General features: G+C 43.1%; 3 protein-coding genes across 3 annotated transcripts; 2 read left to right on the top strand and 1 right to left on the bottom strand.

The window, feature by feature from the left end:
- Nucleotides 1–1,143: 1,143 nt before the first annotated feature.
- On the top strand, nt 1,144–7,875 carry LOC112244835 (cytokine-inducible SH2-containing protein). Its single transcript, XM_024412638.2, has 2 exons — nt 1,144–1,285; nt 7,041–7,875. Exons 1-2 carry the CDS (start codon nt 1,144–1,146, stop codon nt 7,508–7,510), a joined length of 612 nt encoding a protein of 203 aa, XP_024268406.1. The 3' UTR covers nt 7,511–7,875.
- A 3,523-nt stretch (nt 7,876–11,398) lies between these two features.
- On the top strand, nt 11,399–17,413 carry LOC112244890 (transforming protein RhoA). The gene is made up of 5 exons (XM_024412752.2): nt 11,399–11,535; nt 12,746–12,903; nt 13,217–13,337; nt 15,099–15,229; nt 16,786–17,413. Exons 2-5 carry the CDS (start codon nt 12,748–12,750, stop codon nt 16,957–16,959), a joined length of 582 nt encoding a protein of 193 aa, XP_024268520.1. The 5' UTR covers nt 11,399–11,535; nt 12,746–12,747; the 3' UTR covers nt 16,960–17,413.
- Nucleotides 17,414–17,721: 308 nt separating this feature from the next.
- LOC112244889 (transmembrane protein 43) lies at nt 17,722–27,341 on the bottom strand. Its single transcript, XM_024412751.2, has 12 exons — nt 27,092–27,341; nt 26,566–26,709; nt 26,205–26,339; nt 25,714–25,808; nt 20,302–20,351; nt 20,023–20,092; nt 19,799–19,869; nt 19,560–19,687; nt 19,044–19,118; nt 18,648–18,749; nt 18,380–18,497; nt 17,722–18,244 (listed from the first exon to the last, which is right to left on the bottom strand). The coding sequence occupies exons 1-12, from the start codon at nt 27,104–27,106 to the stop codon at nt 18,042–18,044; spliced, it is 1,206 nt and encodes a 401-aa protein (XP_024268519.1). The 5' UTR covers nt 27,107–27,341; the 3' UTR covers nt 17,722–18,041.
- Nucleotides 27,342–27,415: the final 74 nt, after the last annotated feature.

The raw sequence follows: 27,415 nt of genomic DNA, 5'->3' as shown, positions 1-27,415 counted from the left end.
CAACATAAATAATATGGAAAGTATTTGGAAAATTCCCCATGAATATTCCCCTAATATTCCCCATAAATGTACATTTTAAGCTCAAATAATGCAACAAAATATTTTGTTCTCAACAATAGAAATAAGTTTCCCTGCCAGACAAGGATTGTCCCAACTTTCAAGAATCTCTGAGCTAATTTCCTGCTATTCTATGCATTTTGCCATGAGGCTGAGAGAAAATGGTTTAGTGTTAAAGCTAATTTCCTGTCATTCTAAACATATATTTCATATGAGGTGTCCATGTGCTATCTGGGGGGCCAGACCTCCAGGGGAGGGGATAGCTGACAAGTATTTTTCTCTGCTCTGCTGACGAGTATTTTTCTCCACTCACACAGGAGTACTAAAGGCCTAGTGTACTAATTTTGTCCACTAATATTTTTATTTAGATATATCATGGGGTGTTGCAGCACCCTCAGCACCGTACTTCCCCCGGCTATGATGGTTGATACTAAAAGTAGGAAAGAATCTTCATTAGGCTACAGATTCCTGACACATTTACATACATAACATTTGCCACATTTTATGTAATGGCAGCATCAGTGCCTTCATGCACCCTGTCTGACCGTTTAACAAAGTGCCTCCTATGGGTTCATATCAGTGGAGGCTGCTGAGGGAGGACGGCTCATAATAATGGCTGCAACGGAGCGAATGGCAGGGAATCAAACACATAGAAACCATATGTTTGATGTATTTGATACAATTTCACTGATTCCACTCGACATTACCATGAGCCCGTCCTCCCCAATTAAGGTGCCACCAATATCCTGTGGTTCATATATCCCCATTTGCCAAGTCTTGAAATACTGTTTTTGTAGTCTGATATTCACTGATTTTCATCAGTCATGATTTTCTCTGGGTGTCCACCAGCTCATGCTTTTTATTTCCAGAAACATCAAACACAAAGCAAGCTACATGAGCAATCTCTCCCCCTCCCACCACTTATCTTATTTGGCAACATTGTAGGGTGGAATTCACAACCATTTTGCCACACCTATGACATATGTTTCTGTCTCCATAGTAACTATTGTGTTATAGCCTATCCATGCACTAAATGGACAATCCTTTCCTCACCTCAGGGCTCTGTTGCCAGGGCCACCTTCGGATATGATTGTCAGGGCGATGAGCAGCATGCAGCAGGATCATGGTGAGAGGGGAGGGTCATGTCAGAATCCAGCGGCCCCTCTCTACAACTCTACAGAGGACCTCTGCTGCATAACCAACACCTTCCAGTACCTGCAGAACTCAGGTACGCCTGCTAAATCAAATCAAATCAAATTTTATTGGTCACATACACGTGTTTAGCAGATGTTATTGCGGGTGTAGCAAAATGCTTGTGTTTCTAGCTCCGACAGTGCAGTAATATCTAACAAGTAATATCTAAAAATGTTACAACATATTCCCAATACACAAATCTATGTAGAATAATGTAATTAAGAATATATAAATCTATGGATGAGCAATGTCAGAGCGGCATAGACTAAGATACAGTAGAATAGTATAGAATACAGTATATTCATATGAGATGAGTAATGCAAGATATGTAAACATTATTAAAGTGAGTAGGGTTCCGCTTCTTAAAGTGGCCAGTGATTTCAAGTCTATGTATATAGGCAGCAGCCTCTATGTGCTAGTGATGGCTATTTAACAGTGTGATGGCCTTGAGATAGAAGCTGTTTTTCAGTCTCTTAACACACCGCTTTTAATCCATGCCCCCCACCCCACTTGTGTGTATGTCACTCATTCATATATCTCTATGTACATATTCTTATCCCTTTACACTGTGCATAAGACAGTAGTTTTGGAATTGTTAGTTAGATTACTTGTTGGTTATTACTGCATTGTCAGAACTAGAAGCACAAGCATTTCGCAACACTCGCATTAACATCTGCTAACCATGTGTATGTGACAAATCAATTTGATTTGATTTGTTTTGCTTTGATTTAAAAAATATAAATATTTCACCTTTATTTAACCAGGTAGGCTAGTTGAGAACAAGTTCTCATTTACAACTGCGACCGGGCCAAGATAAAGCATAGCAGTGTGAACAGACAGCAACACAGAGTTACACATGGAGTAAACAATAAACAAGTCAATAACACAGTAGAAGAAGAAAAAAAAGAGTCTATATACATTGTGTGCAAAAGGCATGAGGAGGTAGGCGAATAATTATAATTTAGAAGATTAACACTGGAGTGATAAATGATCAGATGGTCATGTACAGGTAGAGATACTGGTGTGCAAAAGAGCAGAAAAGTAAATAAATAAAAACCGTATGGGGATGAGGTAGGTAAATTGGGTGGGTTATTTACCGATGGACTATGTACAGCTGCAGCGATCGGTTAGCTGCTCAGATAGCAGATGTTTAAAGTTGGTGAGGGAGATAAAAGTCTCCAACTTCAGCGATTTTTTGCAAATTCGTTCCAGTCACAGACAGCAGAGAACTGGAAGGAAAGGCGGCCAAATGAGTTGTTGGCTTTAGGGATGATCAGTGAGATACACCTGCTGGAGCGCGTGCTACGGGTGGGTGTTGCCATCGTGACCAGTGAACTGAGATAAGGTGGAGCTTTACCTAGGATAGACTTGTAGATGAACTGGAGCCAGTGGGTCTGGCAAAGAATATGTAGCGAGGGCCAGACGACTAGAGCATACAGGTCGCAGTGGTGGGTGGTATAAGGTGCTTTAGTAACAAATCAAATCAAATCAAATTTTATTTGTCACATACACATGGTTAGCAGATGTTAATGCGAGTGTAGCGAAATGCTTGTGCTTCTAGTTCCGACAATGCAGTAACAACCAACAAGTAATCTAACTAACAATTCCAAAACTACTGTCTTATACACAGTGTAAGGGGATAAAGAATATGTACATAAGGATATATGAATGAGTGATGGTACAGAGCAGCATAGGCAAGATACAGTAGCTGATATCGAGTACAGTATATACATATGAGATGAGTATGTAAACAAGTGGCATAGTTAAAGTGGCTAGTGATACATGTATTACATAAGGATGCAGTCGATGATATAGAGTACAGTATATACGTATACATATGAGATGAATAATGTAGGGTAAGTAACATTATATAAGGTAGCATTGTTTATATATTTACATCATTTCCCATCAATTCCCATTATTAAAGTGGCTGGAGTTGAGTCAGTGTCATTGTCAGTGTGTTGGCAGCAGCCACTCAATGTTAGTGGTGGCTGTTTAACAGTCTGATGGCCTTGAGTTAGAAGCTGTTTTTCAGTCTCTCGGTCCCAGCTTTGATGCACCTGTACTGACCTCGCCTTCTGGATGATAGCGGGGTGAACAGGCAGTGGCTCGGGTGGTTGATGTCCTTGATGATCTTTATGGCCTTCCTGTAACATCGGGTGGTGTAGGTGTCCTGGAGGGCAGGTAGTTTGCCCCGGTGATGCGTTGTGCAGACCTCACTACCCTCTGGAGAGCCTTACGGTTGAGGGCGGAGCAGTTGCCGTACCAGGCGGTGATACAGCCCGCCAGGATGCTCTCGATTGTGCATCTGTAGAAGTTTGTGAGTGCTTTTGGTGACAAGCCGAATTTCTTCAGCCTCCTGAGGTTGAAGAGGCGCTGCTGCGCCTTCTTCACGATGCTGTCTGTGTGAGTGGACCAATTCAGTTTGTCTGTGATGTGTATGCCGAGGAACTTAAAACTTGCTACCCTCTCCACTACTGTTCCATCGATGTGGATAGGGGGTGTTCCCTCTGCTGTTTCCTGAAGTCCACAATCATCTCCTTAGTTTTGTTGACGTTGAGTGTGAGGTTATTTTCCTGACACCACACTCCGAGGGCCCTCACCTCCTCCCTGTAGGCCGTCTCGTCGTTGTTGGTAATCAAGTCTACCACTGTTGTGTCGTCCGCAAACTTGATGATTGAGTTGGAGGCGTGCGTGGCCACGCAGTCGTGGGTGAACAGGGAGTGCAGGAGAGGGCTCAGAACGCACCCTTGTGGGGCCCCAGTGTTGAGGATCAGCGGGGAGGAGATGTTGTTGCCTACCCTCACCACCTGGGGGCGGCCCGTCAGGAAGTCCAGTACCCAGTTGCACAGGGCGGGGTCAAGACCCAGGGTCTCGAGCTTGATGACGAGCTTGGAGGGTACTATGGTGTTGAATGCCGAGCTGTAGTCAATGAACAGCATTCTCACATAGGTATTCCTCTTGTCCAGATGGGTTAGGGCAGTGTGCAGTGTGGTTGAGATTGCATCGTCTGTGGACGTATTTGGGCGGTAAGCAAATTGGAGTGGGTCTAGGGTGTCAGGTAGGGTGGAGGTGATATGGTCCTTGACTAGTCTCTCAAAGCACTTCATGATGACGGATGTGAGTGCTACGGGGCGGTAGTTGTTTAGCTCAGTTACCTTAGCTTTCTTTGGAACAGGAACAATGGTGGCCCTCTTGAAGCATGTGGGAACAGCAGACTGGTGTAGGGATTGATTGAATATGTCCGTAAACACACCGGCCAGCTGGTCTGCGCATGCTCTGAGGGCGCGGCTGGGGATGCCGTCTGGGCCTGCAGCCTTGCGAGGGTTAACACGTTTAAATGTCTTACTCACCTCGGCTGCAGTGAAGGAGAGACCGCATGTTTTCATTGCAGGCCGTGTCAGCGGCACTGTATTGTCCTCAAAGCGGGCAAAAAGTTATTTAGTCTGCCTGGGAGCAAGACATCCTGGTCCGTGACTGGGCTGGATTTCTTCCTGTAGTCCGTGATTGACTGTAGACCCTGCCACATGCCTCTTGTGTCTGAGCCGTTGAATTGAGATTCTACTTTGTCTCTGTACTGACGCTTAGCTTGTTTGATAGCCTTGCGGAGGGAATAGCTGCACTGTTTGTATTCAGTCATGTTACCAGACACCTTGCCCTGATTAAAAGCAGTGGTTCGCGCTTTCAGTTTCACACGAATGCTGCCATCAATCCACGGTTTCTGGTTAGGGAATGTTTTAATCGTTGCTATGGGAACGACATCAACGCACGTTCTAATGAACTCGCACACCGAATCAGCGTATTCGGCAATATTGTTATCTGACGCAATACGAAACATGTCCCAGTCCACGTGATGGAAGCAGTCTTGGAGTGTGGAGTCAGCTTGGTCGGACCAGCGTTGGACAGACCTCAGCATGGGAGCCTCTTGTTTTGGTTTCTGTCTGTAGGCAGGGATCAACAAAATGGAGTCGTGGTCAGCTTTTCCGAAAGGGGGGCGGGGCAGGGCCTTATATGCGTCGCGGAAGTTAGAGTAACAATGATCCAAGGTCTTTCCACCCCTGGTTGCGCAATTGATATGCTGATAAAATTTAGGGAGTCTTGTTTTCAGATTAGCCTTGTTAAAATCCCCAGCTACAATGAATGCAGCCTCCGGATAAATCGTTTCCAGTTTGCAGAGAGTTAAATAAAGTTTGTTCAGAGCCATCGATGTGTCTGCTTGGGGGGGGATATATACGGCTGTGATTATAATCGAAGAGAATTCTCTTGGTAGATAATGCAGTCTACATTTGATTGTGAGGAATTCTAAATCAGGTGAACAGAAGGATTTGAGTTCCTGTATGTTTCTTTCATCACACCATGTCACGTTAGTCATAAGGCATACGCCCCCGCCCCTCTTCTTACCAGAAAGATGTTTGTTTCTGTCGGCGCGATGCGTGGAGAAACCCGCTGGCTGCACCGCCTCGGATAGCGTCTCTCCAGTGAGCCATGTTTCCGTGAAGCAAAGAACGTTACAGTCTCTGATGTCCCTCTGGAATGCTACCCTTGCTCGGATTTCATCAACCTTGTTGTCAAGAGACTGGACATTGGCAAGAAGAATGCTAGGGAGTGGTGCACGGTGTGCCCGTCTCCGGAGTCTGACCAGAAGCCGTTGAGAAATGCTTGTTGAAGTTTTCGATTATCATGGATTTATCGGTGGTGACCATGTTACCTAGCCTCAGTGCAGTGGGCAGCTGGGAGGAGGTGCTCTTGTTCGCCATGGACTTTACAGTGTCCCAGAACTTTTTGGAGTTAGAGCTACAGGATGCAAATTTCTGCTTGAAAAGGTACCCCCTGCCATGCCCTCTAGTGCGCTACCTTCAGGACTACCCCTTCCAGGTATGACGTATGATGGTCATCTGGCAACCATCCCTGCCCAAGGAAGGGCACACAGCAGCTCTAGCATCCTCCCATTGAGGGCCAGAGGTTATTACCTGACTGCATGTATTGGTTCCTGACTTCCCTGAACAGTTGTATATCGCGGGGACTTTTCGATGCTATTGCAGTCCGCCACATAATGTTTTTATGCTCAGGTCTGGAGTGAACCAGGGGCTATATTTGTTCTTAGTTCTACATTTTTTTGAACGGAGCATGCTTATCTAAGATGGTGAGGAAGTTACTTTTAAAGAATGACCAGGCATCCTCAACTGACGGGATGAGGTCAACATCCTTCCAGGATACCCGGGACAGGTCGATTAGAAAGGCCTGCTCGCAGAAGTGTTTTAGGGAGCATTTGACAGTGATTAGGGGTGGTCGTTTGACTGCGGACCCGTAGCGGATACAGGCAATGAGGCAGTGATCGCTGAGATCATGATTGAAGACAGCAGAGGTGTATTTGGAGGGCCAGTTGGTCAGGATAACGTCTATGAGGGTGCCCTTGTTTACAGATTTAGGGTTGTACCTGGTGGGTTGCTTGATGATTTGTGTGAGATTGAGGGCATCAAGCTTAGATTGTAGGACTGCCGGGGTGTTAAGCATATCCCAGTTTAGGTCACCTAACAGAACAAACTCTGAAGCTAGATGGGGGGCGATCAATTCACAAATGGTGTCCAGGGCACAGCTGGGAGCTGAGGGTGGTTGGTAGCAGGCGGCAACAGTGAGAGACTTATTTCTGGAGAGATTCATTTTTTTAAAGTAGTAGTTCGAACTGTTTGGGTATGGACCTGGAAAGTATGACATTAGTTTGTGTGTGTGTGTGTGTCAGTGTTAAAGTCTGTGTAGATGCTAACATATGGGTCTGTTTCTGGCTCCAGGTTGGTACTGGGGGTCTATTTCAGCCAGTGAGGCTCGAGACGCTCTCCTGAAGATGTCAGCGGGAACCTTCCTGGTACGCGATAGCAGCCACCCCCACTACATGCTGACCCTGTCAGTGAAGACGGCCTTTGGCCCCACCAATGTACGCATTGAGTACATCGGGGGTCGGTTCCGGCTGGACTCCAGCTCTCCAGGCCCCCCTCACTTGCTGTCCTTCCCTGATGTCTGCAGCCTTGTACAGCATTACGTGGAGGACCCTTCTCAACCTAAAGCCAAACCCAGGTCGCCCCAGCCCGCAGTGAAGGGCAATGCAGTACTGCTCAAGCTGCTGCGTCCCCTACCCCAGGCCTTCCCCTCCCTCCAGCACCTTACCCGCCTCACCATCAACCACCACACTGACTGTCCGTACCAGCTGCCCCTGCCATGCCCACTAGTGCGCTACCTTCAGGACTACCCCTTCCAGGTATGACGTATGATGGTCATCTGGCAACCATCCCTGCCCAAGGAAGGGCACACAGCAGCTCTAGCGTCCTCCCATTGAGGGCCAGAGGTTATTACCTTTTGCTTATAGGGTCAGAAATGGCCTCAGCTCAGCCGGACAGTGGCACCATGGGAAGCAAAGTGCAGTGTTGTCTGGGAAGAGTAGAACTATACACATCTCACTGGCCCTTGGGCTTCTCATACAGACACACATGAACCAGACTCCTAAAATGAAATTTCTATAAACATTTATACTGTTTACGTTAATATTTTGTCAAGGATTTTATAAGAATTACATTATATGGATTATTTGTCAATTAATGCAAATAAATATATTTTATAGTAAAAATTGTAATAAAAGATGTCTCTTGTTCATCTTGTCTAACCCATAATCTCTTCTAAACCATCACTAACAGACGTATAGAAGGTAGCAGTAAACTGAAAAGGGGAGTAATTACTCTACCAGGAATTATAGATAGTGTAATAATAAAACCAACACCTTACCGCGGTACGCCCTATTATCTTTCACAGATGGAAGGATGCTGATGAAAATGAAACACAACAGGTTTCATAAAACACTTACATGGCAACATGATTAGCATTGAGCGCATTGCTGGGAGCATTTCCACGGACACATTATACCTGAGGTGGTTTCCATGAAGTGGATTTAAGCTATGCTTAGAACATCTCTTATCAGGATTAGAGCCAGAGCCATGGTTATTAATACACCAACAGAGGATGGGGTGTACTCACACTCACTCACACGTACAAACAGAAGCGCATACAAACACACACACAGCATTGTGAAGCATTAGAGACAGGCTGACTATTTTGTCAACTTTACGTGCCGCGTTCATCCAGTTATCAAGTCGGAAATTTGAGTTTCATAGTTCCGACTCCTAGCACATGAATCCGGCTTAAGTCTATTTTGTGACAACAAAAAACACACATATTGCAGTCTAGACAATGGGGCACGGGCACCCCTAGCGTAGGTTCTGAACTGTGTGGTTTCAGTCCGTTTCTACGGAGAGAGAGGAAACACTAACTGTACCCAATCATTTCTGTCCGACTCTTTCCCATCAAAGCTTTTTCTACCACCAGCCCTCCTCCCTCTTCCTCGTTGGTCTGTTTCACCTATGTAAAGCTAGCCACAATAAGGCTTCGCCACAATAGTGGAATATGCGGTTCGCCTTCAAAATAAAAATCTCTAATTGAAAGTAATACAAATGGATACAAATTGTGGAATCATGCCATATTTGGGCTAGATAAGGCAAAAGAAAGTTGGAATTATGTTATATAAATTCAACAAAAAAACAGCAATTAGTTCATTTGACAACAAAAAAACACATATCAGTTGAAATCGCACTGTGGATGTATTCCGCTTCAGAATTGGGGATATAGTTACATTTCACTGTACAGACTTACCAATGTGGTATCAGTCTCCTCAGTGACAACCACAGAACACAACTGTGAAGAGTTTAAACCAATATTAGTGTCGAAGCTCATATTGCGGGACTCTGAAACCACTGTGAAATGAGCCACGTTAATCTTACCAGTCAACCTACTATGTGTATTGGACATTCATATTGCACTGTACAGCCTTACCTATGGATTGTGGATCACTGAAATGTGGTATCAGTCTACTCAGTGACAGTACGGTGCAATATGAAAGTCTAATATGCATAGTAGGTTGACTAGTAAGCGTAGTGTGGCTGACTGGGGAGGGGATTTCCCACATTGCAATATGAATGTTCAATACGTACATGTGCTGAATAGTGAGGTGAATTCCCACAGCTAAAGTCCCACAATAAGTGCTACAACGCTAATATTTGTAAAACAAAAACTCTTCACAGTTGTGTTTTTTGTTGGTGTCATTGAGTGGGCTGATACCCAATTTCGTGAATAGGTAAGGCTGTATAGTAAAATGTAAGTATGCCCCCAATTTTAATTTTAATTTCACTTTTATTTAACCATGTAAAGCTAGTTGAGAACAAGTTCTCATTTACAACTGCAACCTGGCCAAGATTAAGCAAAGCAGTGCGACAGAAACAACAACACAGAGTTACACATGGGATAAAAAAGCATACATTCAATAACACAATAGAAAAAAAATAAAGTCTATATACAGTGTGTGCAAATGGCATGAGGAGGTATGGCAATAAATAGGCCATAGTAGCAAAGTAATTACAATTTAGCAGATTAACACTGGAGTGATAGATGAGCAGAAGATGATGAGCAGATGGTGGTTTGTAAGTAGTGATACGGGTTTGCAAAAGAGCAGCAAAGTAAATAAAAACAATATGGGGATGAGGTAGGTAGATTGGGTGGGCTATTTGCAGATGGACGATGTACAGCTGCAGCGATCGGTTAGCTGCTCAGATAGCTGATGTTTAAAGTTAGTGAGGGAAATGTAAGTCTCCAGCTTCAGCAATTTTTGCAATTCATTCTAGTCACTGGCAGCAGAGAACTGTAAGGAAAGGCGGCCAAAGGAGATGTTGGCTTTGGGGATGACCAGTGAGATATACCTGCTAGGGCGCATGCTACGGGTGGGTGTTGTTATCGTGACCAGTGAGCTGAGATAAGGCGGAGCTTTACCTAGCATAGACTTATAGATAACCTGGAGCCAGTGGGTCTGGCGATGAATATGTAGCGAGGACCAACCGACTAGAGCATACAGGTCGCAGTGGTGGGTGGTATAAGGCGCTTTGGTGACAAAACGGATGGCACTGTGATAGACTGCATCCAATTTGCTGAGTAGAGTATTGGAAGCTATTTTGTAGATGACATCGCCGAAGTCGAGGATCGGTAGGATAGTCAGTTTTACTAGGGTAAGTTTGGCGGCATGAGTGAAGCTCGTTTGGAGGTTAGTTAACAGTGTCCAAAGAAGGGCCAGATGCATACAGAATGATGTCGTCTGCGTAGAGATGGATCAGGGAATTGCCCGCAGCAAGAGCGATATCGTTGATATATACAGAGAAAATAATAGTCCCGAGAATTGAACCCTGTGGTACCCCCATAGAGACTGCCAGAGGACCGGACAACAGGCCCTGTTGGTGAACCAGGCGAGGCAGTCATTTGTCAAACCAAGGCTATTGAGTCTGCCGATAAGAATACAGTGATTGACAGAGTCGAAAGCCTTGGCCAGGTCGATGAAGACGGCTGAACAGTACTGTCATTTAGCGATGGCGGTTATGATATCGTTTAGTACCTTGAGCGTGGCTGAGGTGCACCCGTGACCAGCTCGGAAACCGGATTGCACAGTGGAGAAGGTACGGTGGGATTCGAAATGGTCGGTGATCTGTTTGTTAACTTGGCTTTCAAAGACTTTAGAAAGGCAGGGCAGGATGGATATAGATCTGTAACAGTTTGGGTCTAGAGTGTCACCCCCTTTGAAGAGGGGGATGACTGCAGCAGCTTTCCAATCTTTAGGGATCTCGGACTAAACGAAAGAGAGGTTGAAGAGACTGGTAATAGGGTTTGCAACAATGGCGGTGGATAACTTTAGAAAGAGAGGGTCCAGATTGTCTAGCCCAGCTGCTTAGTACGGGTCCAGGTTTTGCAGCTCTTTCAAAATATCTGCGATCTGGATTGGGGGGGGTGCTCTTGTTCTCCATGGACTTTTACAGTGTCCCAAAACGTTTTGGAGTTAGAGCTACAGGATGCAAATTTCTGCTTGAAAAAGCAATGCAACATGATTTCAACTCATTTGTTGTTGTCAAATTAACTATTGTCTTTTGTTGAATTTATATGACATTCCAAACTTGTTTAGCATGATCTAGTCCAAATATGGCATGATTCCAATATTTGTATCCATTTGTATCACTTTCAATGAGGGACTTTTATTTTAAATGCAACCTGCAAATTCCACTATTGTGGATAATCCTTATTGTGGCTAGTTCACATAGGTGTCTGTTTCAGTGCACCCCCTCAAATAAGGTTGGGACAGAGCTAGCAAGTCAAGCCTGAGGCCGAGACATTATCCAGAAAACAACAATCTAGCTACATATTGGTCAGGTAAGGCTAATTATCTAACCAACATAACTCATTAACCAATATTGCAGTAATATAACTGCATTAAAAGCTAGCTAGTTAATCCGGTATCGCTATATACATGTATTTTCCTCCTTTAGCCACCCCATCACTTCCGCCTCTAATGGCTTGCTAGGTTAACGTTAGCAAATCAGTTATTTTTGATTACCTGATTCAAATAGTTAGTTCTGTTGTTTACGTGGTATTCGTGCCCTGTACTATCAGATATGGTCCGCAGGAATTATTCATCACACATTTGTTGACCAGCTAGCTATACATAGTTAACGTTAGCTAAACTAGCACAATACAAAATTAAAGTTGCTAACTAACTATCCTAGCCAAGTTAGCTAGCTGGGTATGTTTTTTATTTATTTAATTTTTTATTTAACCTTTATTTAACCAGGTAGGATAGTTGAGAACAAGTTCTCATTTACAACTGCGACCTGGCCAAGATAAAGCATAGCAGTGTGAACAGACAACACAGAGTTACACAGAGTAAACAATTAACAAGTCAAAAACACCATTTGTTGGTTGTCTAGCTGAATTCATCATCATATTGTGGCTAATCAAACTAACGTTAACTTCTTCAAAGTTGTTTACTAGTCAGGGGGTAGATAGCTAGCTACGAACGTTATGTTCTGGCTAAATTTAAATAATATTCTATGACTGAAATGTTAACTAAGTGGTTTCATGACAAGACACAACTATGGCTTGGTTTCAGGATTCACAAATCTTGCAGGAGAGTTTTCCCAATCATATGAATTAATCAGTGATTAAAAAAAAAAAGTATAATATTTTGAAGTGAGAGAGCTAGGCTTTTAACAAGGATTTATTTTCGAAGGACAGTTCCACCATTTGCTACATCTAACAACAAATCCTAATTATCAACTGTATGGCTCTCAAATCCTGTTCCTGGAGATCTACTGTCCTATAGGTGTTCATTTCAACCCTCATCTAGCGCACCTGATTCTAATAATTAGCAGGTTGATAAGCTGAATCAGGTTAGTTACAATTGGTGTTGGGGTGAAAACCTACGGGAGGTTAGCTCTCCAGGAACAGGGTTGGAGACACCTAAACTACGTAATCTGTGGCCCATGCAGAACTTGAAATCTGTTGTCAGTACCATCCATGCTCCAACTCTTTGACCTGCAATGTATTTATGCCCGTCTCTCAATGTTCTCTATCATTTGTCCAGTCATGGCAGCCATCCGAAAGAAGCTGGTCATAGTGGGAGATGGCGCATGTGGGAAGACGTGTCTGCTCATCGTCTTCAGTAAAGACCAGTTCCCCGAGGTCTACGTGCCCACTGTCTTCGAGAACTATGTCGCTGACATTGAGGTCGACAGCAAACAGGTGAAATGTTCCCTCCCTTTGTTTTTTCAACCTGTAGGACAATCAACAGAATTCACATCTGCCATTGCCTCCTCCCAATTTGCATCCTCCCTCAAGGCTTACATACATTGCCAATAGTGGCAGACAGTGTTGGCAGATAGTAATTTGATTTCTCAATGCAGTGTAATGATGTCATGTTGCGGACTCCATCAATAATGAAATGTTAGGTTGGCCATTCGGCATCATGCCTTTTCAAGTAGGTCACGTACACTGTATCAGCTGTAACTGGTAAGTTGAGCACAGTTGGCTGATGTCTCTTGAAATCCTATGGCAGGTTGAGTTGGCACTATGGGATACAGCAGGCCAGGAGGACTATGATAGGCTCCGCCCCCTATCTTACCCAGATACAGATGTCATCCTCATGTGCTTCTCCATCGATAGCCCTGACAGTTTGGGTGAGTATTTAATGCCGCAACACGCAGATCCAGTTGAACTCGAAAGTTTACATACACCTTAGCCAAATGCATTTAAACTCAGTTTTTCACAATTCCTGACATTTAGTCCTAGTAAAAAATTCCCTGTCTTAGGTCAGTTAAGATCCCCACTTTATTTTAAGAATATGAAATGTCAGAATAATACTGATTTATTTCAGCTTTTATTTATTTCATCACATTCCCAGTGGGTCAGAAGTTTACATACACTCAATTAGTATTTGGTAGCATTGCCTTTAAATTGTTTAATTTGGGTCAAATGTTTCGAGTAGCCTTCCACAAGCTTCCCACAATAAGTTGGGTGAATTTTGGCCCATTCCTCCTGACAGAGCTGGTGTAACTGAATCCGGTTTCTAGGCCTCCTTGCTCGCACACGCTTTTTCAGTTCTGCCCACAAATCTTCAATAGAATTGAGGTCAGGGCTTTGTGATGGCCACTCCAATACCTTGACTTTGTTGTCCTTAAGCCATTTTGCCACAACTTTGGAAGTATGTTTGGGGTCATTGTCCATTTGGAAGACCCATTTGCGACCAAGCTTCAACTTCCTGACTGATGTCTTGAGATGTTGCTTCAATATATCCACACGATTTCCCTCATGATGCCATCTATTTTGTGAAGAGCACCAGAACCTCCTTCAGCAAAGCACCCCCACAACATGATGCTTCCACCCCTGTGCTTCACGGTTGGGATGGTGTTCTTCAGCTTGCAAGCCTCCCCCTTTTTCCTCCAAACATAACGATGGCCAAACAGTTCTATTTTTGTTTCATCAGACCAGAGAACATATCTCAAAAGTACAATCTCTGTCCCCATGTGCAGTTGCAAACCGTAGTCTGGCTTTTTTTATGGCGGTTTTGGAGCAATGGCTTCTTCCTTGCTGAGCGGCCTTTCAGCTTATGTCAATATAGGACTCGTTTTACTGTGGGTATAGATACTTTTGTACCTGCTTCCTCCAGCATCGTCACAAGGTCCTTTGCTGTTCTGAGATTGATTTGCACTTTTCACTCAAAGTACATTAATCTCTAGGAGACAGAGCCCTTCCTGAGCGGTATGACGGCTGCGTGGTCCCATGGTGTGTATACTTGCGTACTATTGTTTGTACAGATGAATGTGGTACCGGTAAATTGCTCCCAAGGATGAACCAGACTTGTGGAGGTCCACAATGTTTGAGGTCTTGGCTGATTTCTTTGGATTTTTCCATGATGTCAAGCATAGAAGCACTGAGTTTGAAGGTAGTCCTTGAAATACATCCACAGGTACACCTCCAAATGACTCAAACGATGTCAATTAGCCTATTAGTAGCTTCTAAAGGCATGACAATTTTCTGGAATTTTCCAAGCTGTTTAAAGGCAGTCAACTTAGTGTATGTAAACTTCTGACCCACTGGAATTGTGAGATTATTTCACTTGTTTAAACAATTGTTGGAAAAATAACTTGTGTCATGCACAAAGTAGATGTCTTAACCGACTTGCCAAAACTAGTTTGTTAACAAGAAATGTGTGGAGTGGTTGAAAAACAAGTTTTAATGACTCCAACCTAAGTGCATGTTAACTTCTGACTTCAACTGTATATACACATGCATGGAGATTCTGTTTTGTGACACGGGCCCTTGTTTTGGTGACAGAGCTTTGACAGACTTGTAAGGCACACACACACACAATAAGAGGAATTGTACCTGGACAGCCTTGATTAGTATTCTCTTAATTTCTGCCCTTCTCTCCTGTGTAGAAAACATCCCAGAGAAATGGACTCCAGAGGTCAAACACTTCTGCCCTAACGTTCCCATCATCCTAGTGGGCAACAAAAAGGACCTGCGTAACGACGAGCACACCCGCAGAGAGCTAGCCAAGATGAAGCAGGTACAGTCAGTTACACACACACACACTACAGTTGTCATCAGGCTTGAATTCAAATCCAGTCTGACCTATCCCGAGTCTGAAAAAAAGCCAGACATCTAGAAAACAGTTGCGCCTTTACCCAGACCATGTTGCCATTGAGTATAACAGCAAATTTCACCTGTAGGTTATATTGACTTGTTGAGAACAATTCTAAGAAAAGAAGACAAACTCACCTTAGTTGTGTAGGGCTGGGATCATCAAATAGATTCAGCTGCAAGCCTATCTTTTCTTGAGCGGATGGTCAGGGGGCTGGAACATAATTTCAAATAATTTGTTGCTTAACTGAACAAAAATATGACTAAAGCATAATAATTTCAAACCTTGCTTGCATTTGTATACAATCACATATACACTATATATTCAAAAGTATGTGGACACCCTTTTAAATTAGTGGATTCGATCATTTCAGTCACACCCATTGCTGACAGGTGTATAAAATCGAGCACACAGGCATGCAATCTCCATAGATAAACATTGGCAGTAGAATGGCCTTACTGAAGAGCTCAAAGACTTTCAACATGGCACTGTCATGGGATGCCACCTTTCCAACAAGTCAGTTTGTCAAATTTCTGCCCTGCTAGAGCTGTCCCGTTCAACAAGTGCTGTTATTAAGTGGAATCGTCTAAGAGCAACAACGGCTCAGCTATGAAGTGGTAGGCCACACAAGCTCACAGAACGGCAAAACCGTGTGCTGAAGCACGTAAAAGTCTGCTGTCCTCGGTTGCAACACTAACTACAGAGTTAAACTGCCTCTGGAAGCATCGTCCGCAAAATAACTTAGTTGTGAGCTTCATGAAATGGGTGTTCAAGACTAAGATCGCCAAGCGTCTGCTGGAGTGATGCAAAGTTTACTGCCATTAAACTCTGGAGCAGTGGAAACTGATTCTCTGAAGTGACGAATCACGCTTCACCATCTGGCAGTCTGACGGACGAATCTAGATTTGGTGGATGCCAGGTTAACGCTACCTGCCAGAATGCATTGTGCCAACTGTAAAGTTTTTGTGGAGGAGGCATAATAGTCTGGGGCTGTTTTTCATGGCTCAGGCTAGGCCCCTTAGTTCCAGTGAAGGGAAATTGTAACGCTACAACATACGATTACATTTTAGACTATTCTGTGCTTCCAGCTTTGTGGCAGGCCCTTTCCTGTTTCGCATGACAATGCCCCGTGCACAAAGCAAGGTCCATACAGAGCCCTGTCCTCAACCCCATCGAACACCTTTGGGATGAATTTGAAAAGCAGACTGTTTGAAGCTGGTGTACAAAACCAAAAGTAAGAAGCATAGAAGTAGCACACACAGAACAGATCTATCACTTCTTAGACTCACATTTCTATATGAATATGGTCAGGTCACCCAAAAGGATACATGTAGCTTTAAGTTTAAAATAGGACTTAAGTCAGAATTAACAAATTAAGGACATTTTAGAAAAGTAATTATTTTATGACCTTTTTGGGGGGGACATTGGGGACCTGATAATGTAGGAAAACACACGCCTAATTTTCCCCCACCCCACAACAGGAGCCTGTGAAGCCAGAGGAGGGACGTGACATGGCGAACCGGATCAGTGCCTTCGGCTACATGGAGTGCTCTGCAAAGACCAAGGATGGCGTGAGGGAAGTGTTTGAGATGGCCACCAGGGCGGCGCTACAGGCCCGGCGGGGGAAGCAGAGAAATAAATGCCTCCTACTGTAAAGGGAGGCATGAGGGACTCTGCCTCCTACTGGGGGCAAGGCAGAAGAAATTAGATCTATTCTCCCTCTGCCCCACAAAAGACTGTGCTCCCCATTTTCTACTAAAGGTGTAATGCTTTTAATTTGTCTTAAAGTGAGTCATGTTTTTGTCAGTATTCAATGGGGTTATGGGAAAGCTTTTTTTTTGTACATGAGTGAATCTGCCATATCAACCTATTGTCATACCTGCCAATTAAGTGCTTGAGCCCCACCCACTGAACTGAGGAATGTCTCCATAGCCAATCAGGGTGGGGTACCCATACACTGATCCAAAGGCTTGATAATTTTGTGTTTGTTATGCACATACAGGCTTAACATTTTTTAAATAAATGTGCTTCATATAAAGCCCTATGTGCATCTATTCATATGCGCACACAAATGTCTGTGTAATAAACTACATGTTTGTAAGAAGCTAACTTGAGATACTGTATTGGGGGTGTGGACTCTAACCTCAGGTCCAGCAAAGGTTCCGAGTACTTCATTACCCCTTCCTTCAGGAGACTGACCTTACATGGGTACCATCCTACTTCTAACACTAATGTAGCCTTCCCTTGATCCAGCGACTCAAAGAAACACCTTGACCGTTACACCATGATGTGTGAGCATCTTGAAAAAGGTGGCTATGTATTGGTTTAAGGTCACCACAGTATCATTATCTGTGTCACAAGAACAATGAGTTCTGCTTCCATTATCTACCCATATTAAGTTTTCAGCACAGAGGGTGGACAACTTAACGCACATTTTATTTAACATTTTGTAACACTCATTCATAAGCAGTATACAATCAAATGCCTTACATGCTTAAATATCCCTTCTAAAGTCTTTGGTATTATTGCTAAACTTGTTCAATAATGTGCAAATGTATTTGTCTTATGTAACATTGTTCTGCACTTTTCTTAGATTAACCACATCTAAATTCCTGAGGGGTCTGTCAAAGAGCTAAGGGACTACTTGGTGAGGTGACAAGACAATGGATCTCAAATGATTGTTCTGCAAGGATTGGAGAGCTGATGACGAGGCTCGTTCAGTTCAAAGCGTTAAACATCATTGGTGTTTCTTGGCCGGGGCGCGAGAGCGGGCGATGACGACTGGAATCACAGCCATGGCGATTAGCCCCACAGCCACTAGGGGGCGGTAGAAGATCCAGCCAGAGGCGATGGTGAGCAGGGAGAGGGAGCATGAAATACACAGGGCGAAGAGCTTCAGCCCCACGCTGATCAGCTCTCGAAGAATAGGGATCCAATCCACTGGATAACAAAATACACGAGTTAAGAGACACTGACATGCATGCAGAGCAGTTCATTTGAGTGGAACGTAACCACATGGTCTATGCTTAGGAAAAGTAAAATGAGGTATTGGAGTTAACCAATACTGTGTGTTACCTAGTGTGTGGATGATGCGGATCATCAAACTAATGCCAAGGAACATGAGTAACCAGCCTCCAGCCCTGAGAGCCCAGGTCAGCATAGCATTGTTATTATGCTCCCTCTCAAACACTTCCTACAAACAAAACCAACAGGGATGTGATCAAGGCAGCATAGAAAAATCAAGACATGATTCAGTGTAGGTACATTTCAGTGATGGATGAATAGAGGATATTGTCAGAAGTAATCAGGAAAAGTCACATCCTTCAAACAAACAAAAAAACACCTCAGCAGTGAGCTCCTCCAGATAAATGATCTCCAGTGTGTCTCCTGATTTGGTCCTAAAGGGCTTCAGGGTGTCATAACTCTGCATGGCCACAACACTGACCTGTGGGACACCAGGCTCTCAGATCAGTTACAGTACTCCAGTTAGCAATCAGTTGATGACAAGAGGTGTTCCACTGACAGCTCATTTGAAGAAGATTATGGACTTATATAGTATATACAATGACAAGGGGTACATGGGGGCAGCATTTAGTACAGTGATTGATGCTAAATAATGACTGATAGAGTTGAAAATAACTTCTCTATTGGGAGATGGAAATTTCACAAGTTGACAACAGCAATCTACAAGCTGACCAACCTGAGATCAGTATAAAGCGCCTGAGCTCTATGTACTCACTGTCTGGGCTGGCCCAGGGTAGGTCCCTTCCCCACTGAGTCCTGCATAGGAGAAGCTCACACGCACATCTCCCACCTAAACACAAGCAAACAAATCACCAAATTTTTGAATAGAATGGATACAAGTGAATAGAATGGATGAGTGTCATGAGCCTGTGCATACCAGCCTTTATGTGAAAAGCTATAGGTTTATGAAGGTGAGTTATTGTGTGAAAAACTGTAGGTTTGTGTTGGTGAGTCTGTAAAAAGCTATACATTTGTGCATGCAAGTCATTGTAAAAAGCTATGTTTGCGTAGTGAGCCATCGTTAGAAAAGCTTTGTTTGAGTGTAAGAGATTGCCTGTCTAAATGCAGCCAGCCATTTTCTGATCTTTTTTCCCCCACTAATTGGTCTTTTGACCAATCAGAACAGCTCTGAAAAGATCTGATTTGGCATTTTGACATGAGTGGGGGGGGGGGAATATCCCAATTGGGCTGCCTGTTTAAACACAGCCATTGTGTTGAGAGTGACACTCACCTCTGGTCTGCGGGGGTGTTGGGTGTGGTAGAAGTAGTCCTCATCCACCGTGAGAAAGGAGTCAGAATCAGGGGCGGGGAGTCCCTTCAGACTCAATGTCTGGAAGTTCTCAATCTGATCCACCAATCCTCAGGAGAAAATAAAACGAATTCATCAATTAACCAATCATTAAGAATATTACTGGGATACAATTCAAAAAGGTTGTTAGACAAGCAATGGAGCTGCTAGCCTGTAGATACCTTTGGAGAGCGAGAAAGGTCCAACCTGAACATCAGAAGCCACCACTGTTACACTCTCCACTGCCATGGCACTGTTAAAAAAAAACACAAAAAAAACAGCATGTCAGGTACAGAGATGACCAAATACCTCTGTACCAGTTTATCAACATCATACCGGCTGTAGTTGTGACTAAGAATGAGTGAGACAGAAAGAAATGAGACAGAGGACAAAATAATTGGAGTACCTCGGGTTGATGTGACCAATCTCTTTATCAAAGTTCCTGCTGTTGATAAGCTCTGCCTTCCACTCTGAATCTGAAGAAAGAGTTAGGATAAATTTGAAACACGTTGTCGTGTTTATAGTACTTCCCTTATTATAGTACTTCACTGTGTACCACAGGAGGTTGGTGGTACCTTAATTGGAGGACGGGCTCATGGGTAATGGCTGGTTTCCATGCGTTTGCCATTTCACGCACGCCGTTCCAGCCATTATTATGAGCCATCTTCCACTGGTCTGTACTTACTGTAGTTGTACGTAGTCTCAGTCTTGGACTCTCCATCTTCGTCATAGTCTCTGAGGAATGGTCACTAGCAGGTTACAAATTCAAATATACACATCTAACACATGTAGCTGCCAAAACCCAACCACGGTATTAATTCTGAATGAGTACGAGCTATGGATTCCTTAAAAAAAATATATATCTCTTTCTCCCCAGCTGCCTTCTCATTAATATTGTACTTCTTTTTCAATTTCCCATGCGTCCTGAGAACCACCCTTGTCTTGAGAACATATTTTTCGTGTGTGTGTATATATATATATATATATATAAAATATTTTTAAAAAGAAAATAACTTTTTTTTTTTTTTAAATCGGCTGTTAAGTAGTGAGTGAACGAACAAAAAAAATTGCATGTGCCTGAAAACCAGTTCAGCAAAGACAAAATGAGTGTTTACAGGCATACTAATAATTCAATATTAAAACTGATTACGGCAATAGGCAGAGTCATGTAAACACCTTACTCTGCGTCAGGTCATAATTGAAGTAAGCATATGCTGATTAAAGCACCTGGACTTTAAGTAATCTTTTAAATGATTAGGAAATGTGAACCCCAAGAGTATATTTGACCTGTGCATGTGTTAGCACCAGACTAACGAGCCTCCCACTCTTTTGCGCAAGTGAAGTGAGTTTTGGAAAATCTGAAAGTACAGTGCAGTCGGGAAGTATTCAGACCTCTGGACTTTTTCCACATTTTGATACGTTACAGCCTTGCTCTAATATTAAATTGTTTCCCCCCACTTCTCAAATCTACACACAATACCCTATAATGACAAAACAAAAACAGGTTCATAATTTTTAGCGAATGTGTTAAAAATGTCAAACTGAAACATCAAATTTATCGTGTTCTTGGTCACCTCCCTGACCAAGGACCTTCTCCCCTGATTGATCAGTTTGGCTGGGCGGACAGTTCCAGGAATTGGGTTGATGGTTCCAAAATTCTTCCTACTAAGAATGATGGAGGCCACTCTGTTCTTGGGGACCTTCAATGCTGCAGACATTTTTTGGTACCCTTCCCCAGATCTGTGCCGCGACACAATCCTGTCATCTCGGAGCGCTACGGACAATTCCTTCGACCTCATGGCTTGATTTTTGCTGACATTTAGTGTCAACTGTGGGACCTACATAGACAGGTGTGTGCCTTCCCAAAATCATGTCCAATCAATTGAATTTACCCCAGGTTGTCTCCAATCAAGTTGTAGGAACATCTCAAGGACGATCAATTGAAACAAGGATGCACTGGAGCTCAATTTCAAGTCATAGCAAAGGGTCTGAAAACATATATAAATAAAGTATGTTTATTTTTAAACATTTGCAAAAAAAATCTAAAAACCTGTTTTCACTTTGTCATTATGGGGTATTGTGTGTAGATCGAAAAAAAATTATTTAATCAATTTTAGAATAAGGCTGTAACATAACAAGTGGTCTGAACACATATGCATCTTCAAAATAGTTTTCACATACAAACTCTATATGTCCGAACTCAGAATCTAACAGGCTTCACAAAAATAATGGTCGCTGTGTGATTGCCGATTTTCAGCATTTATCAAAGTCCCAGCACGTAGCCTGATTTCAAGTGTGTCCATGTTAACAGGATTATTAGGGAAATTGTTCCTTGCAAAGCATGTAAAGGTTTTAATCAAACTATTACCTTTAATCTGAATATTGACAATAATCAAATTATTGTGTGCATGTGAACATACCCAGTGAAGGTTGGTAAAAAGAGATCCGTCAGTAACAGGTAACTGATGAGTGACTGACTGACTGATCCCTAAAGATTGGAAAGCTGCCGCAGTCATCCCCCTCATCAAAGGGTGAGACACTAAACCTAAACTGATACAGGCCTATATCTATCCTACCCTGCCTTTCTAAGGTCTTCGAAAGCCAAGTTAAACAGATCACCGATCATTTCGAATTCCACCATACCATCTCCGCTATGCAATCTGGTTTCCGAGCTGGTCACGAGTGCACCTCAGCCACGCTCAAGGTCCTAAACGATATCATAACCGCCATCGATAATATACAATACTGCACAGCCATATTCGTCGACCTGGCCAACGCATTCGACTCTGTCAATCACCACATTCTTATTGGCAGACTCGACAGCCTTGGTTTCTCAAATGACTGCCTCGCCTGGTCCACCAACTACTTCTCAGACAGAGTTCAGTGTGTCAAATCAGAGGGCCTGTTGTCCGGACCTCTGGCAGTCTATGGGGGTGCCACAGGGTACAATTCTCGGGCCGACTCTTTTCTCTGTATACATCAATGATGTCGCTCTTGCTGCTGGTGATTCTCTGATCCACCTCTACGCAGACGACACCATTCTGTATACCTCTGGCCCTTCTTTGGACACTTAACAAACCTCCAGATGAGCTTCAATGCCATAACTCTCCTTCCGTGTCCTCCAACTGCTCTTAAAATGCAAGTAACACTAAATGCATGCTCTTCAACCGATCGCTGCCCGCACCTGCCCACCCGACTAGCATCACTAATCTGGACGGTTCTGACTTAGGTATTTGTAGTTGTCCACATATTCTAGGTGTCTGGTTAGACTGTAAACTCTCCTTTTGTACTCGCATTAGGCATCGCCAAACCAAAATTAAATTTAAAAAAAAAAATCAGCTTCCCATTTCGCAACAAAGCCTGCTTCACTCATGCTGCCAAACATAGCCTCGTAAATCTGACCATCCTGCCGATCCTTGACTTTGGCGATGTCATTTACAAAATAGCCTCCAACACTCTACTCATCAAATTGGATGCAGTCTATCACAGTGCCATTCGTTGAGTCACGAAAGCCTGATAAACTACCCACCACTGCGACCTGTATGATCTCGCCCTCACTTCATATTCGTCGCCAAACCCACTGGCTCCAGGTCATCTATAGGTCTTTGCTAGGTAAAGCACCGCCTTATCTCAGCTCTCCATAGCAGCACCCACCCGTAGTACGCGCTCCAGCAGGTATAGTTCACTGGTCACCCCCAAAGCCAATTCCTCCTTTGGCCACATTTCCTTCCAGTTCTCTGCTGCCAAAGACTGGAACAAATTGCAAAAATCACTGAAGCTGGAGACTCATATCTCCCTCACGAACTTTAAGCATCAGCTGTCAAAGTAGCTTACAGATCATTGCACCTATACATAGCCCATCTGTAAATTGCCCACACAACTACCTCATATTGTTATTTATTTCTTTTTGCTCCTTTGCACCCCAGTATCTCTACTTGCACATCTATCACTCCAGTGTTTAATTGCTAAATTGTAATTATTTCACCACTACGGCCTATTTATTGCCTTATCTCCCTAATCTTACTTCATTTGCATACACTGTATATAGTCTTTTCTATTGTGTTATTGACTGTATGTTTGTTTATTCCATGTGTAACTCTGCATTGTTGTTTTGTGTTGCACTGCTTTGCTTTATCTTGGTCAGGTCGCAGTTGTAAATGAGAACTTGTTCTCAACTGGCCTGCCTGGTTAAATAAAGGTGAAATAAAATTAAAATAAATAATTGTACGCACAAGGTTACATTATCATAGTCCTGTCCACCAGTTAGTCCAACCCTACATACAGTGCCTTCAGAAAGTATTCACACCCCTTGACTTTTTCCACACTTTGTGGAAATTGAGATTGTGTCACAGACCTAAACAAAATAACCCATAATGTCAAAGTGGAATTATGTTTTTATACATTTTCACAAATTAAAGAAACTGAAATGTCTTGAGTAAATAAGTGTTCAATCCCTTTGTTATGGCAAGCCTCAATAAGTTAAGGAGTAAAAATATGCTTAACTCACATAAGTTGCATGGACTCATTGTGTGCAATAATAGTGTTTAACATGATATTTGAATGACTAACTCACCGCTGTACTCCACACATAAAATGAACTGTAAAGTCCTTCAGTCGTGCAGTGAATTTCTAACAAATTCAATCACAAAGACCAGGGAGGTTTTCCAATGCCTCGCAAAGAAGGGCACCTATTGGTTGATGGGTAAAAATGAAAAAGCAGAGATTGAATATCCCTTTGAAGCATGGGGAGGTTATTAACTACACTGTTGATGGTGAATCAAAACACCCAGTCACTACAAAGATACAGGTGTCCTTCCTAACTCAGTTGCCGGAGAAGAAAGAAACCACTCAGCGATTTCACCATAACTCCAATGGTGTCTTTAAAACAGTTAAGAGTTGAATGGCTGTGATAGGGGAAAACTGTGGATGGATCAATAACATTCTAGTTACTCCACAATACTAACCTTAATGACAGAGTGAAAAGGAAGCCTGTACAGTATAAAAGTATTACAAAACATGCATCCTGTTTGCAATAAGACACTAAAGTGAAACTGCAAAGAATGTGGCAAAGAAATGAACTTGAAATCCTGAATAAAGGGTTATGTTTGGAGCAAATCCAACATCACTGAGTACCACTCTTCATATTTCCAAGCATGGTGCTGGCTGCATCATGTTATGGGTCTGCTTGTAATAGGCAAGGGATTTTTTAGGATAAACATAAAATGGAACAGAGCTAAGCACAGGCAAAATCCTAAAGGAAAACCTGGTTCAGTTTCCAACAGACACTGGGAGACAAATTCGCCTTTCAGCAGGACAATAACCTAAAACACCAAGCCAAATATACACTGGAGTTGCTTATCAAGTCGACATGGAATGTTACTGAATGTCTTAGTTAAAGTTGCCCAAAAAATATAGCAATACAAATAAAATTGCCTTCAAAAGCTATAGCGAGACTTGAAAATGGCTAACTTGACAGAGCTTGAAAAATATTAAAAAGCATAATGTGCAAATATTGTACAATCCAGTTATCAAAACTCTTATTATAGACTTACTCAAAGACTCACTGCTGCAATCACTGCCAAAGGTGATTCTAACATGTATTAATTCAGGGATGTAAATGAGATATTTAATTTTTAATACATTTGCCAACATTTCTAAAATTATGTTTTCACTTTGTCATTAGGGAAAGGGTATATCTAGTCAGTTGTACAACTGAATGCCTTCAACTGAAATGTGTCTTCCGCATTTAACCCAACCCCCTCAATCAGAGAGGTGCGGGGGGCTGCCATAATCAACATCCACATCTTTGACGCCAGGGTAACAGTGGGTTAACTGCCTTGCTCTGGGGCAGAACGACAGATTTTTACCTTGTCAGCTCGAGGATTTGATCCAGCAACCTTTTGGTTACTGGCCCAAGGCTCTAACCACTAGGCTATCTGCCTACACAATGGGGTATGATGTGTAGATGCGTGCATTTTTAATTTATTTAATCCATTTTGAATTCAGGCTGTAACACAACCTAATGTGAAATAAGTCAATGGGGTAGGAATAATTTCTGAATGCACTGTACCTACCAGATCATAAGACCCTGACTCACCTGCTCTCGCTGTACTCCACCCACTGGTACATCTCCACCTGTCTCTTCAGCTTCACCGCCTGCACCGCCACTCTGTAGTTTGGGTCATGGAGAGGCTAGAGAGGGGAGGGATGGGAGGAGGACGTGATAACAGGTTAAGATCAGGGATCATATCCACAAAGTGACAGAGTAGGAGTGCTGATCTTGTAGATCATAATAAATAAGAATATATGGACAGATCCTAGATCAGCAGCACATACTCTGGAATGCTTTGTGGATATGGGCCCAGTCAAAGACATGACAGATCAGAAAGAGGCTTAAGGGAACACTTCTGTAAAGCATTTGAGAAGTAGGAGAACTGAATAGTAAGTGGTAGGCCTAGATTGGTTTATTATTACCCAAGAGTAACAGCAGCGCTCAGTTGAAACAGCACCTTTTATAGAATTTGGGCCTGGTGATGAGACTGGTAAGGGGAATAGTAATGCAGTGTGGTAAGTATTGTAGGCCTATACCTGTAAGGTGCGCAGTGCGCCTGTCAGGTGAACCAGATGGTTGTTGTTATGGTCCAGTGGGCTGGAGTACAGGTGCAGGGACACCACCTGAGAGAGACCCTCATCCAGGGAGGTAGCCGTTCTCAGGGCCCTTCCCTGTGTGGGAAACCAACTGTTGGACTACTGGAGGCCTATACCTGGCAAATAGCCTATTATACACACACTGCACACAACTCAAATAAATGGTTTATTTGAAATGTGCCACCCCATGTAATTGTCATATTCCAGACATCTTTCGTTTCAATTATGCAATATTCTAGAAATGTCCACTGACATAAACACTTAAACTGTGCTGCTACACACACTGTTTGAAACTACTCGCCTCATTGGTGAAGAGGACGTAAAAGGAGAGGGCGAACAGTACAACACCAGTAACTGTTCCCCCTGCGGTTTCACTCAGACGCTCCAGGAAGCCGGGCTTGGAACGGCTGGTTGTCCGCGTGTGCTGGTCATGTTCTGCCGCTAACTGTGAGAAGGACAGAAGAAATATGCAGGGCCCGGTTTCCCAAAAGCATTTGAAATATGCACTATGCAGATATCGCTCCGCCATTTCCTGGTTGCTAACGTTCCAATAATTCGCCTAATTTCAGTTTATGTGAAGAAACAAGCAAGTTTAAAGAATCATTATACCATCCAAACCGCTGACATTTTCCATAATCAAAAATATTTTATTTTCAACTGTCGTGAATTGTCCTGAACCGTCCTGAACCGCCTGTCCATCACTACTCACTTTTAGGGCTGTGTAGCTGGATGAAAATGAATATCAGAATGACTGATAAAATGCACGAAATTGCACTGACAAATGGCAAGGCTGGCTATGGTAAGGTTAATAAAGAAATAAAACTTACTGTTGGAGCCGACATTGTCCACGCCCAACCGTGTATCAGCAAAGTGATGAAGTTAAAGAAGTTTGCAGTTGGCTATTTACGTCCTTGATTCAAAATAGACTTGCAAGCATTAGCTGCCCGCGGATACTCAATCGGTCAAGCAAGAGACCTCAACACAATAAAACAAGAACTTGAAATACGCGTTTCGTGAGGTAAAAGGACATTTGCCGTATTTTCTTGGGGATGCTGGGAAATGAAGGCATGCTGTCATGATGGCCCCGCCCAATCTGTCCGCTTGAGATAAAGCCTTTTTTTGTACGGAGGTCTATGAGAGAATGTCGATTA

Source organism: Oncorhynchus tshawytscha, linkage group LG02 (assembly GCF_018296145.1).
Source record: "Oncorhynchus tshawytscha isolate Ot180627B linkage group LG02, Otsh_v2.0, whole genome shotgun sequence".
In the NCBI taxonomy this organism is placed as follows: domain Eukaryota; kingdom Metazoa; phylum Chordata; class Actinopteri; order Salmoniformes; family Salmonidae; genus Oncorhynchus; species Oncorhynchus tshawytscha.
Note: the sequence above shows the minus strand (reverse complement) of the source record. Positions and strands in the feature narration are given on the sequence as shown.

Excerpts from the sequence above, each read along its gene's own strand:
- LOC112244835 (XM_024412638.2), top strand. The coding sequence starts at position 1,144 with ATGATTGTCAGGGCGATGAGCAGCATGCAGCAGGATCATGGTGAGAGG. Across the intron at positions 1,286-7,040 it reads CCAGTACCTGCAGAACTCAG|GTTGGTACTGGGGGTCTATT; the intron begins GTACGCCTGCTA and ends TTCTGGCTCCAG.
- LOC112244890 (XM_024412752.2), top strand. The coding sequence starts at position 12,748 with ATGGCAGCCATCCGAAAGAAGCTGGTCATAGTGGGAGATGGCGCATGT. Across the intron at positions 12,904-13,216 it reads TTGAGGTCGACAGCAAACAG|GTTGAGTTGGCACTATGGGA; the intron begins GTGAAATGTTCC and ends ATCCTATGGCAG. Across the intron at positions 13,338-15,098 it reads CGATAGCCCTGACAGTTTGG|AAAACATCCCAGAGAAATGG; the intron begins GTGAGTATTTAA and ends TCTCCTGTGTAG.
- LOC112244889 (XM_024412751.2), bottom strand. Across the intron at positions 19,119-19,559 it reads AACACCCCCGCAGACCAGAG|GTGGGAGATGTGCGTGTGAG; the intron begins GTGAGTGTCACT and ends GCTTGTGTTTAG. Across the intron at positions 18,498-18,647 it reads TGGAGGAGCTCACTGCTGAG|GAAGTGTTTGAGAGGGAGCA; the intron begins GTGTTTTTTTGT and ends TTTTGTTTGTAG.